The sequence below is a fragment of the Melanerpes formicivorus genome, unplaced genomic scaffold (assembly GCF_026170545.1).
Source record: "Melanerpes formicivorus ecotype bairdi unplaced genomic scaffold, bMelFor1.0.p_v2 SCAF_57, whole genome shotgun sequence".
Classification (NCBI taxonomy): Eukaryota; Metazoa; Chordata; class Aves; order Piciformes; family Picidae; genus Melanerpes; species Melanerpes formicivorus.
Genome location: NW_027142409.1, coordinates 4432899 through 4445342, shown reverse-complemented (window position 1 = coordinate 4445342; position 12444 = coordinate 4432899). Strand labels below are relative to the sequence as shown.

The 12444-nt window shown below is 45.5% G+C and overlaps 1 protein-coding gene across 1 annotated transcript in view; it reads left to right on the top strand.

Annotated features, from left to right (window-relative positions):
* SH3YL1 (SH3 and SYLF domain containing 1) overlaps positions 1-12444 on the top strand; it is a 57772-nt gene that overhangs the window by 15987 nt on the left and 29341 nt on the right. The window contains exon 5 of the mRNA XM_068161304.1: positions 7262-7374. Within this exon, the coding sequence (XP_068017405.1) occupies positions 7262-7374 (113 nt within the window). The remainder of the gene's footprint in view (positions 1-7261; positions 7375-12444) is intronic.

The window sequence follows — 12444 nt, the reverse complement described above, 5'->3', positions numbered from 1 at the left end:
GGATCAGTATTTTACTGTATCCTCATTGTGCACTCTTTAATTTCAGGCATTATTGCTGTGCACATTTTAAAGGGTGTTGTGAATACAGAGTTATTTTATAAGAATTATTTTTCTTCTTGGCTTTTATGACTATAAAACAGACTCTTCACATGCTTTGATTAATCTATGAAACTCTTCCTTCAGTCGTCTCCATCTGATAGTGTAGCTAATGTGACCATTTACAATTGATACTTGCTTAAATAGTTTCAGTAGAGAAGCTGTTTCTGAGAGGGTGTTTTTCTGAACCATACTATGCCCTTTATTGAAGTTTTTGTCAGCTTAAAAAAATACTGTTTCATTACTGCCATGTATAACACAGTTTTACTTATTTCTTCTAGTGAAGAGATGCTAAGTGGCGTAGGAACCCAGAATCCAATTTCATAGTTTCATAGTTTCATAGTTTCATTCAGGGTTGGAAGGGACCACACGGATCATCTAGTTCCAAGCCCCCTGCCATGGGCAGGGACACCCCACACTAGACCAGGCTGGACAGAGCCTCATCCAGCCTGGTCTTAAACACCTCCAGGGACGGGGCCTCAACCACCTCCCTGGACAACCCATTCCAGTGCCTCACCACTCTCATGGTGAAGAACCTCCTCCTCACATCTAGCCTGAATCTCCCCACCTCCAGCTTCATTCCATTCCCCCTAGTCCTATCACTACCTGAGATCCTGAGAAGTCCTTCCCCAGCCTTCCTGTAGGCCCCCTTCAGATACTGGAAGGCCACAATTAGGTCACCTCGGAGCCTTCTCTTCTCCAGACTGAACAGCCCCAACTCCTTCAGTCTGTCCTCATAGGAGAGGTGCTCCAGCCCTCTGATCATCCTTGTGGCCCTTCTCTGGACACACTCCAGCACCTCCACATCCCTCTTGTAATAGGGGCTCCAGAACTGGACACAGTACTCCAGGTGGGGTCTCACCAGGGCTGAGTAGAGGGGGAGGATCACCTCCCTCGACCTGCTAGCCACACTTCTCCTGATGCAGCCCAGGATCTGATTGGCTTTGCGGGCTGCAAGTGCACATTGGGAGCTCATGTTGAGCTTTTTGTCCACCAGCACCCCCAAGTCTCTCTCCTCAGGGCTACTTTCCAGCCAGTCACTGCCCAGCCTGTATTTGTGCCTGGGATTGCCTCGACCCAGATGCAGGACCCTGCACTTGCTCTTATTGAACTTCATGAGGTTGGCTTGTGCCCACCTCTCCAGCCTGTCAAGGTCCCTCTGGATGGCCTCCCTTCCCTCCAGCGTGTCTGCTGCACCACACAGCTTGGTGTCATCAGCAAACTTGCTGAGGGTGCACTCAATGCCACTGTCCATGTCACTGACAAAGATGTTGAATAAGACAGGTCCCAGGACTGATCCCTGAGGGACTGCGCTTGTCACTGGCCTCCACTGGGACATGGAGCCATTGACAGCCACTCTTTGGGTGCGGCCATCAAGCCAGTTCCTTATCCATCTAGTGGTCCACCCATCAAACCCATGTGTCACCAGTTTGGAGACCAGGATGTGGTGCGGGACAGTGTCGAAGGCTTTGCTCAGGTCCAGGTAAATGACATCAGTTGCTCGCCCCTCATCTATTAATTTTGTCACCTGCTCATAGAAGGCCACCAGGTTGGTCAGGCAGGATTTGCCCTTGGCAAAGCCATGCTGACTGTTCCAAATCACCTCTTCACTATTCTTTTGAGCGAGTAGTGACTCCAGGAGGATCTGTTCCATGATCTTTCCAGGCACAGAGGTGAGACTGACTGGCCTGTAGTTCCCTGGTTCCTCCTTCTTACCCTTTTTGAAGATGGGGGCAATGTTTCCCCTTTTCCAGTCTGTGGGGACTTCACCAGATTGCCATGACTTTTGAAATATAATACAGAGGGGTTTAGCAACCTCATCTGCCATTTCTCTCAGCACCCGTGGGTGTAACCCGTCGGGTCCCATGGACTTGAACACTTTCAGGTTCTTCAGATGATCACGAACCTGATCTGCACTTACAATGGGCAGTTCTTCCTCCCCGTCCCTGGCTTTGACTTCCATAACATCAGGAGTGTGGCTAGAGGCCCTTGCAGTGAAGACTGAGGTAAAGAAGTTATTAAGTACCTCAGCCTTTTCCTCATCACTTGTGACCATGTCACCATTTTCCTTTCTGAGGGGGCCCACACCTTCCCTAGTCTTCTTCTTCCCATTAATATACCTGTAAAAGTTCTTAGTGTTCCCTTTAATCTCCCTGGCTAGATTCAATTTGAACTCTGCTTTGGCTTTCCTAACCAGGACTCTTGCTGCTCGGGCAGCTTCCTTGTATACCCCCTGTTCTACCTGTCCTTCTCTCCACTTCCTGTAGAGTTTCCTTTTAAGTAATAGTGTGTCCAGTAGCTCCTTGCTCATCCAGGCAGGCCTCCTAGCATTCTTAACTGCTTTTCTCTTTCTTGGTATACATTGTTCCTGGACACAGAGGAGGTGGTCCTTGAATACTGACCAGCTGTCCTGGGTCCCTCTTCCCTCCAGGGCTTTGTCCCATGACACTTTGGCTATCAGATCCCTGAAGTGATCAAAATCTGCACCCCTAAAGTCTAGGGTCGTGAGCTTGGAATACTTCCTCCTGATTGCCCTGAGGATATTAAATTCAACTGCTTCATGGTCACTGCAGCCAAGGCCATCTATGAGCCTCACATTGCTTACCAGCCCTTCCCTGTTGGTGAGAACAAGGTGCAGCATAGCACCTTTTCTTGTTGGTTCCTCTACCATTTGGAGGAGGAAGTTGTCTTCTATGCAGTCCAGGAACATCCTGGATTGCTGGTGCCTTGCTGTGTTGTCCCTCCAGCAGATGTCCGGGTGGTTGAAATCACCCATGAGGACCAGGGCTTGTGACCTGGAAGCTGCTTCTATTTGCCTATGGAGGGCCTCATCTGCTTGGATCTGCTGGTCAGGTGGCCTGTAGGAGACCCCCACAGTAATATCTCCTTCCCCTGTCCTGCCTTTAATTTTAACCCATACGCTCTCAACTAGCTCATCCTCCCTCCCCAGTTGGAGCTCCACTGATTCCAACTGGCTATTGACATAGAGGGTAACACCTCCTCCTCTCCTTCCCTGCCTATCCTTCCTAAAGAGTTTATATCCATCTATGCCTACATTCCAGTCATGGGATTCATCCCACCAAGTTTCAGTAACAGCCACTATGTCGTGGCATCCCAGCAGCACAGTGGCCCTTAACTCATCCTGTTTGTTGCCCAAGCTGCGCGCATTCGCATAGAAGCACTTCAGCTAGGCTGGCCCTGTCCTCCTCTTGTGCCAAATCCCCTCGGTTTCCACAGAATGTCCTGGTGGATCATTCGTGGCTTGCCTCAGGGCAGCAAGTTGACAGCCTTTACCAGCTTTCCTTCTCTCTACTGCTGGTGAGCTGCCCCTCTGTTTGTCACCAGCCAGCAGGAGACTATTAACCCCTTCCCCCTTCAAATCTAGTTTAAAGCCCTATCAATGAGCCCTGCCAATTCCTGCCCCAGGATCCTTTTCCCCCTCTGGGACAAGTGTGTCCCATAAGTTGTTTTCAGCTCAGGTGCCTTGAAAACCAGTCCATGATTGTGGAACCCAAAGCCCTGTCGATAGCACCAGCCCCTGAGCCATGAATTGATCTGTCGGCCCTTCCTCAGTGTGTCCTCATCCATTGCTGACGTTAGAGGGATGGCAGAGAACACGACTTGAGCCCCTGATCCCTTTAGCATTTGCCCTAAGGTTCTGAAGTCTTTTTTAATAGATTGTGAGCCTCTCATTGTTACATCGTCACTGCCCACCTGAAAGACCAGCAGTGGGTAGTAGTCTGAAGGACTCACGAGGTTGGGAATTCTATCTACAACGTCTTTTACTTGGGCACCAGGGAGGCAGCTGACCGCTCTATGAAATTGGTCTGGTCTGCATATTGGGCCCTCTGTTCCCTTCAGCAGGGAGTCTCCTATGACGATGACCCTGCGAGGTTTCTTTTCTGGGTAAGTTTTGATGGCTGGCCTGAGGCAACCTGTCATTGGTGCAGCTTCTGACCTTCTTGAGTCCTCGACCTTACCAATGACCGCCTCCTCCTGCAGAGCCTCATACCTGTTCTGTAACTGCACTGGAGGCAGCGTGCTGCTCACAGGAGCAGACTTCCTTCGTTTGCATTTCTTCCGTCAGGCAGAGACCCGTTCCCATTGGCCCTGCTCATGTGGGTTACTACAGGGAGGTTGAGAATCTTGCTTCTGGGAAGGTATCAAACTCCCTGTTCCACTAAGTGTTACCCCCTGTTCTGGTTTAGAAGAGATTACATTATGGGAATCGTCAATTTTCTGCTTGCCATCTCTTCTAGCTCTTAGCCTTTCCACCTCTTCTTTTAGTTTGACCACCATGCTCATCAGATCACTGACCTGCTCACACCTGAAACAGGAGCTGCTTCCTCCAGCCTCCATATCGAGTGCCAGGCTCCAGCACTCACTGCAGCCACCTACCTGAACATCTGCATGCTTGTGTGTGGTCTCTGTTTGGGTGCCCACTGTCCTTCTGCTAGCCTTTGCTCTAGTGGTGACCATCTTGCAGTAACCACCCTCTCCACACGGCTTTTTTTTTCTTTATTTTTTTTTTTTTTTCTGTCAGTGAGAAGGCGAGCTGCGCTCCTCAAGCTGCCTCCTCTCTCTTCAGCCACGCGCTGGGTTCTGTTTGGTTTGCTCGCGGTCTCCGCGGCAACCCCTCCCCCAGCTACGTCACTGCCCTCCGGCAGGTATGCAATCCGAGCCCCCTGCCCCTCCTCCTCTGTTCGGAAAGTCCCGAGCCACCAGCCCCTTACCGCCTGAAAAGCAAGGGAATCAAAGCCAAAAGCCAAACTCCCAGAGCTGCGCTCCTCAAGCTGCCTCCTCTCTCTTCAGCCACGCGCTGGGTTCAGCTTTTTTGTTTTTTAGTCACATATAAACTTAAACCTTGCAGAAACTGGTTGAATTTTATTCATATAGGAGAGATTATAGGGTACAATTGTAGTGGTACCTATGGGTGATTTTAAACAACAAGAAGAAAATCACAGACTTCAGAAGTCATGTGTCAAGCATTAGGACTGGGCCAGCCTCTGTATGAGTGAGAGACAGTCTCTATTAATGCCTCTCTGCTCCCAAAGGGAAAGAGAAAGGGAGTAAGGGAGAGAGACTTGTGGATTGGAATAGAAAACCAGAACTACTTTAATGAAAATAATAGCAATAAAATGAAATGCATACAAATGTATACTAAACAAATACCACACCAAGCCCCCCTGAAGTCAATTAGGCTACTGTCACCACTGATGCTGTGGGCAGGCACTGGGGAAGTCCCATATTGTTCTCAACAGCAGACAGGAACTGAAGTCAGGAACTCATGCATCGGTATTGAAGGCAGCATGGACAGAGTCCTCCTTAGAGGAGACTTGACTCTTATGAGCTCTGAGCTTTATACGAAATATGAGTTATATGGAATGGAATCCCTTCTTGCTCACTTTAAGGTCACCTGTCCTGTCTCCTCCTCCCTGCAAGTGTGACAACTTACTTTCTGCAGTCCCAATGAGATTTGGCAGACCAAGTATAAGCCAACAGCCTTTTGCACCCCAGTCCATTGGTAGGAACTATAAGCATCAAGCATTAGCACTTCTGGAAGCAGACGCTCTCCAAAAATACACTGTTAATTACACTCACTTGCAAGAGACTAAGATAAAAAGTAAAATCACTGAACAGAATTAGTTCTGTTCTGACTCAAATGAGGATATCATAGTTAACAACTTAGTACCTCAAATTAAAGGCTAATTTTAACATTCATCTCAATGCTTTCCTTGAAGGTTTTCTCACTATTAATTCATTTGGTGTGGATTCATCCTTTTAATGGGTAAGAGGAGGTAGCAGTATCCTGAATGACATTCTCTTTCCATCCCTGGATGATTCAGAAACTACTCATGTCAGCCATTTTTTGTTTGGGATCGGGTAGAGGTTACCAGGGGACTAATAAGAAAGGCCCTTCTTACGCTGTGTGTAATACTCCTGGGCCAGCCTTGTGCAAATAATCTGGTATTTCCTCTTGCATTTCCTGCTGTCACAATTTGGAACTTCCAGTAAGTTAAAAGTTTTTTCTGAACCTGGCTTTTAGTGAAATCTGTCAGATAAAAGATCAGGCACTAGTCCTTGGCTAGTCAAGATAATATGTTGAAAAGGTAGTCCTCACAGTAAGGTATCAAAGTTCAATCTGCTCTGTTAAACAGGCTGGTACTGCTGCAGTGTTTGGGTTTTGATATAGGTAGTGTCTTTACTGATCTTTCAGTTAAGATGGCGTGATATTCAGAGAATCATGCATGTGTTTGAAAGAGTTTTTTCCTTCTGTAAAATGCTTCCTAGTTTGGGGGGAAAAAAGTTGTGGGAGACTTTTATTGAAATTTGTTAAATCAGAGAGTTATAGTTTTACAGTGCTGATGGTGATAGGCATCAACTTTAGTAGTAAAAGTTCTTTGCTACACATATTTTTTCTCACAACCCAGGCATATAGTCTCTTTTAAGTAGTGGATTTGAATTTTTTATTCCCTATTTTACATTTGAACCTTTCAGAAATTCTCTGTTAGCTCTTATTTGTTATAATAATTTCTTCCAGAAACTGCCTACATGTCATAAACTCAACATTTTTAAAAATTAAATATTATTTTTTATGTATATTAAACCCCATTTTTTTCTGTCAAGACAATAAAATTCTATCATTAACAGGAAAAACAGCATCCTTTTTGCTTTTTATTCTCTGGACTATAATTTTTGGTTACTGTCTTCTGTCTTGCTGTTATTAATAAAATTATGGAAGGATCAAAATTATTTTCTTAATATGATGTCTCCTCATATTTGAAAATGTCTATAGAAAATAAAAGCCCTTAAAAAGCTAGAGAAACAGTCACAGCTATTCCTGTTACAGGAAAAAAAGAAAAACCACAGTTAAACTTGATTTAAAAAGTAGGTGAAAGATTTTTTAGTTTCAAAATATCTTGCAGAAAAAGAATCAACTTTGTTATGAAAACTTTTTCAAAGGAATCCTTTCCAAGAAAGGAAGTAACTCTCTGAGAGAATGGGAGATCCTCACTTGAATTGAAATCTCTCTAAATCTACTTTTCATTTGGGGAAGGGAGTATTTTCAATGCTCCCACTACTTTTCCTTCAAAATGGAAGACGTGTCTCCTGTGCCATTCTAACTTCTTAAAAAAGCACACTACTTTTATTTCATATTTTATAGGTTTCTGACTTAGTAATAATACTGAATCATGAAAGAGCAGTAGAAGCTTTTGCCAAAGGAGGGAATCTTACACTTGGAGGGAATCTTACTGTGGCAATCGGACCTCTGGGAAGGTGAGTAAAACACTTGCATAATATGGGGTAGATTTAAATATAGAGTAGAATAAAATATGGAAGATAGCTTTTAAAGCTCTGTATAAACATTGGTGTGGCTTCTTTTGATATGTTACAAAACAACCTGGGCAACCTGTATGTTGACTGTACCATATTGTTCTTGTTGTGTTACTGGTCACTTGTTACTTTATTTCTCTTTTTTTTCTTTCCTGATAAAGGTGTTTATTAGTAGAAGGAAAATGTCCTGAGATTTATTCTCTTTATGCAGTACACTCATTGGATAGGCTCAATAAAGAGCACAGGCACTATAGTGTCTGACTGAACTATGTGCTTTCTGTCGTCACAGATCTGCCTGACAGTAAATGAAAAATAAAGCCAAATAATTACTTTTAAACCTTAAGTGGTTAAGACAAATTACTTTGAAAGATGAGATGATATAATCACAGAATAACTTCATAGGGACTGTTTGAGATCTCTACTCTGAACTCCTGCTCAAAGCAAGGTCTGTTATGGCTTAAGATAGTTTCATAGTTTCATAGTTTCATTCAGGGTTGGAAGGGACCACAAGGATCATCTAGTTCCAACCCCCCTGCCATGGGCAGGGACACCCCACACTAGATCAGGCTGGACAGAGCCTCATCCAGCCTGCTCTTAAACACCCCCAGGGACGGGGCCTCGACCACCTCCCTGGACAGCCCATTCCAGGGCTTCACCACTCTCATGGTGAAGAACCTCCTCCTCACATCCAGCCTGAATCTCCCCACCTCCAGCTTCATTCCATTCCCCCTAGTCCTATCACTACCTGAGATCCTGAGAAGTCCTTCCCCAGCCCTCCTGTAGGCCCCCTTCAGATACTGGAAGGCGACAATTAGGTCACCTCGGAGCCTTCTCTTCTGCAGACTGTACAGCCCCAACTCCTTCAGTCTGTCCTCATAGGAGAGGTGCTCCAGCCCTCTGATCATCCTCGTGGCCCTTCTCTGGACACGTTCCAGCACCTCCACATCCCTCTTGTAATAGGGGCTCCAGAACTGGACACAGTACTCCAGGTGGGGTCTCACCAGGGCTGAGTAGAGGGGGAGGATCACCTCCCTCGACCTGCTAGCCACACTTCTCCTGATGCAGCCCAGGATCTGATTGGCTTTGCGGGCTGCAAGTGCACACTGAGAGCTCATGTTGAGCTTTTTGTCCACCAGCACCCCCAAGTCTCTCTCCTCAGGGCTACTTTCCAGCCAGTCACTGCCCAGCCTGTATTTGTGCCTGGGATTGCCTCGACCCAGATGCAGGACCCTGCACTTGCTCTTATTGAACTTCATGAGGTTGGCCTGTGCCCACCTCTCCAGCCTGTCAAGGTCCCTCTGGATGGCCTCCCTTCCCTCCAGCGTGTCTGCTGCACCACACAGCTTGGTGTCATCAGCAAACTTGCTGAGGGTGCACTCAATGCCACTGTCCATGTCCCCCACAAAGATGTTGAATAAGATAGGTCCCAGGACTGATCCCTGAGGGACTCCACTTGTCACTGGCCTCCACTGGGACATGGAGCCATTGACAGCCACTCTTTGGGTGCGGCCATCAAGCCAGTTCCTTATCCATCTAGTGGTCCACCAATCAAACCCATGTGTCACCAGTTTGGAGACCAGGATGTGGTGCGGGACAGTGTCGAAGGCTTTGCTCAGGTCCAGGTAAACGACATCAGTTGCTCGCCCCTCATCTATTAATTTTGTCACCTGCTCATAGAAGGCCACCAGGTTGGTCAGGCAGGATTTGCCCTTGGCAAAGCCATGCTGACTGTTCCCAATCACCTCTTCACTATTCTTTTGAGCGAGTAGTGACTCCAGGAGGATCTGTTCCATGATCTTTCCAGGCACAGAGGTGAGACTGACTGGCCTGTAGTTCCCTGGTTCCTCCTTCTTGCCCTTTTTGAAGATGGGGGCGATCAGGTTGCTCAGGCCTTCATTCCAGTTAGGTCTTAAAAACCTACAAAGATGGAGACTACTTAGGCACTCTGAGCAACCATCTCTACTGTTCTACTGTCCTCATGAAAAATTTTGCTTTTTATACAGTCAAAGCATTTCTTGTTTCAATTTATGTCTGTAGCTTTTTATCCTTCCATCATACACTGTTATAAAGAGCCTGGATTCAGATTCTTGATTGCTTTTTCATAGACTTGAAGGCTGCTCTTAGGTTCCCCATAAGTCTTTGCTTCTCAGGGCTTACCAAGCCTAGCTGTCCCAGACTGCTTGTGGGACATGTGCCTCCTTATGCCTTGCATTTTTTATGATGCAATTTTTACTGATGTCATCTTTTCTGACAAAATAAAAGGATAAAGCAATGCCTATTCCACAGAGGAGAGAGAGCTGTGGATCAGGGGAGGGCAGTGAATGTCACCTGCCTTACAGTGGCCCTCAGTATGGTGTCCTGCAACATCTCTGTGTCTGAGGTGGGACACAGGTGAAAAACTAGACCATCAGGCATGAAGATTGGTGGTAAATGATTCATGTTGTACTTGGAATCCATATTTCTGTTGAATTCCCTAAGAAACTCTTCTGGGACCTCTCCTGCTTGATATTTTTATCAGTGACATGGAGGACCATATACAAAACATCCTCTTCAGTTTTGTGGATGAGACACCAACTCAGAAGGTGAAGCCAATATACTTCAGTGTAGGGTCACCATTTAGAGCAATGGACCTAGAAAGGTTAGAGGAAAGATCCAACAGGAAACCTCATGAAATTTGAAAAATTTCAAAAAAATGCTAAGTTCTGCACCCTTGGTTGGATGAATTCTCTGCAGTTATGTAAGCAAAGCCTGCCAGGCTGGGTAGCTACCCTATTGAGAAGGTGACTGGGTCCTGATGGACATTAAGTTGAGCCATCAAGGCATCCTGACAATGAGCAGTGTATGGAGCTGTAACAAGTAGATAAGGTGTGCTAGTTTACCACAGTCTTTTCCCTACAACACAAAAGTAAAGTACCACACATTAAAAAAAAAATCCAGATTGAGATAAGATTTTCCTGAGTAAATGAGCTAATAATACAGTGCACAATTACCTTAGCCTATTTGCAGAAAAAGCACAGCAGAAAGCAGCAGCAAGCAGAAGCGTGTAGACGACGGAGATAGGAATCAATACGGCTGACCAATATGATCGAGTATCGTTCCTTTATTGTTCCAGTGGTGCAGGCCGATGGTGCAGGCCTGAGGTGCAGGCCTATGGAGCAGGCCTGTAGTGCAAGTATAGCACAGTAAAGTGTAGAAGAAACAGGAGACAGGAAAGGCAGAAGTGCGTAGGAAGGGAACTGCTACAACTTATATAGACTCGGAGTGCCCTGTTGGCATAGCTCCATTGGTTCCCTCTGAGTGACCACACATTGCACTATTACAGATTATTGGTCCAACTACTAATGACACAATGAGGTTGTTGATGCAGGTACATGTCCTGTTATCCCAAGATAACTGTCCATGTTTATAGCTACCAGTGTCTTGTTTTAGTTACATGCTGCAGGCACAGCACTGTTTTGCTACACTGCTAGCTGGCTCTGCATTTATGCTGAGCATGGCCTGCCACCATGTCAGGCTCTAGGCCTGCACTGCCAGATTGCTCACACTGCTCGTCGCTGGCATTGCCACAAATCCCCCTTTTTGTTTTTGTGAGCAATCTGGTCATGGGAGTTGTTCTCATCCCATACAAGATGCTACTGCAAACACAGAAGCAAGCAAGGTAAAGCTAAGCTGTATAGCAAAAGCAAGAGTTCTGTAGTGCAGCATGTCTAACAGACTGGTTGAACTAGTTACAATGCTCTACAGAGCTGGCATAATACACGGTCAAAGATAACAAACATTGTAAAGAAGAACTTAGATCTTAACAGTTCCGATCTTTACATTTCACTCATCTTATTGACAGAGAAGGCTTGACTATGCCTGAATGCATTGCACACAGAGATTGAGGCACAAATGCAATCCTTAGCACTGTCTCTTACAATCTGCTTTAGGATTATGTTGCATCTTTATTTTCTCTAGGATGGTCAAAAATCATGAATTGTTTAATGGTAGCAGGATTTCTTTAATCTGTAAAGGTAGATCTGGCCAGGCTCTAGCTTCACAGACAGAAAACTTGCAGGCAAACAGCAAGAGCAAAAAGAGCTTCATTGCATTGCCGAATATAAAATTACACAGAATAATGTGGTTTTGCTCATCCTAGTAATTCTAATCTCTTAATGTTCACATAGCAGTTAAGTAGTCACAACACTCAGTTATAAGTTAGATGCTTTCTGTTGACATCTTGGATTATCGTGACAGTCATTGAGGTCAGTGCTAAGCAGGTTTGCTGATTGTCATTTTCATGACAGTTGTGCCGTGTTCGTGCTGTCTTGTGGTGAGAGGGTTACAGCACATTGCAAAGTTGATGTTTCTACGGTTACAACATTTTCTAGGGTTGATGTCTCTAGGGTTACAGCATTTCTAGGGTTGATGTTTGTAGGGTTATAGCATTTCTAGGGTTGCCATGAGCTAATTTTTTGCTATGGGGTATTCTCTCTTTTCCCCTTTTTTTTTTTTTTTTGTTAATAATCTCTACTAAGCAAAATGTAAAGATGAAACTTTACCCTCTAGGATGTCTACATTCAGAGGCACACTTAGTTAACAAGAGAGAATACAGAGTTATCAAGCAACCACAATATTCAATATTCAGTCCTAATTCGCATGATGCTGTGGTACATTCTTCTGATTGATGCTGTTTGATCCCAGATTATCATAACAGTTATTGTGATCGATGTTCGACTGCATGGGAAATGCTGTGTCCTCGTGGTCTTGATTCTTCCGCCGTTGTTTATTGCAATGATTGCAGTTAGCAGGAAAGAAGGCTCGAGGTGACCTGATCGTGGCCATCCAGTATCTGAAGAGAGCCTACAAGAATGCTGGGGAGGGACATCCTAGCATGTCAGGAAATGACTGGACTAGGGAGAATGGAACAAGGCTGGGGATGGGAAGATTCAGGCTGGATGTGGAGAAGAAATTCTTCACTGTGAAAGTGGTAAAGCCCTGGAATGGGTTGCCCAAGGAGGTGGCCGAGGCCCC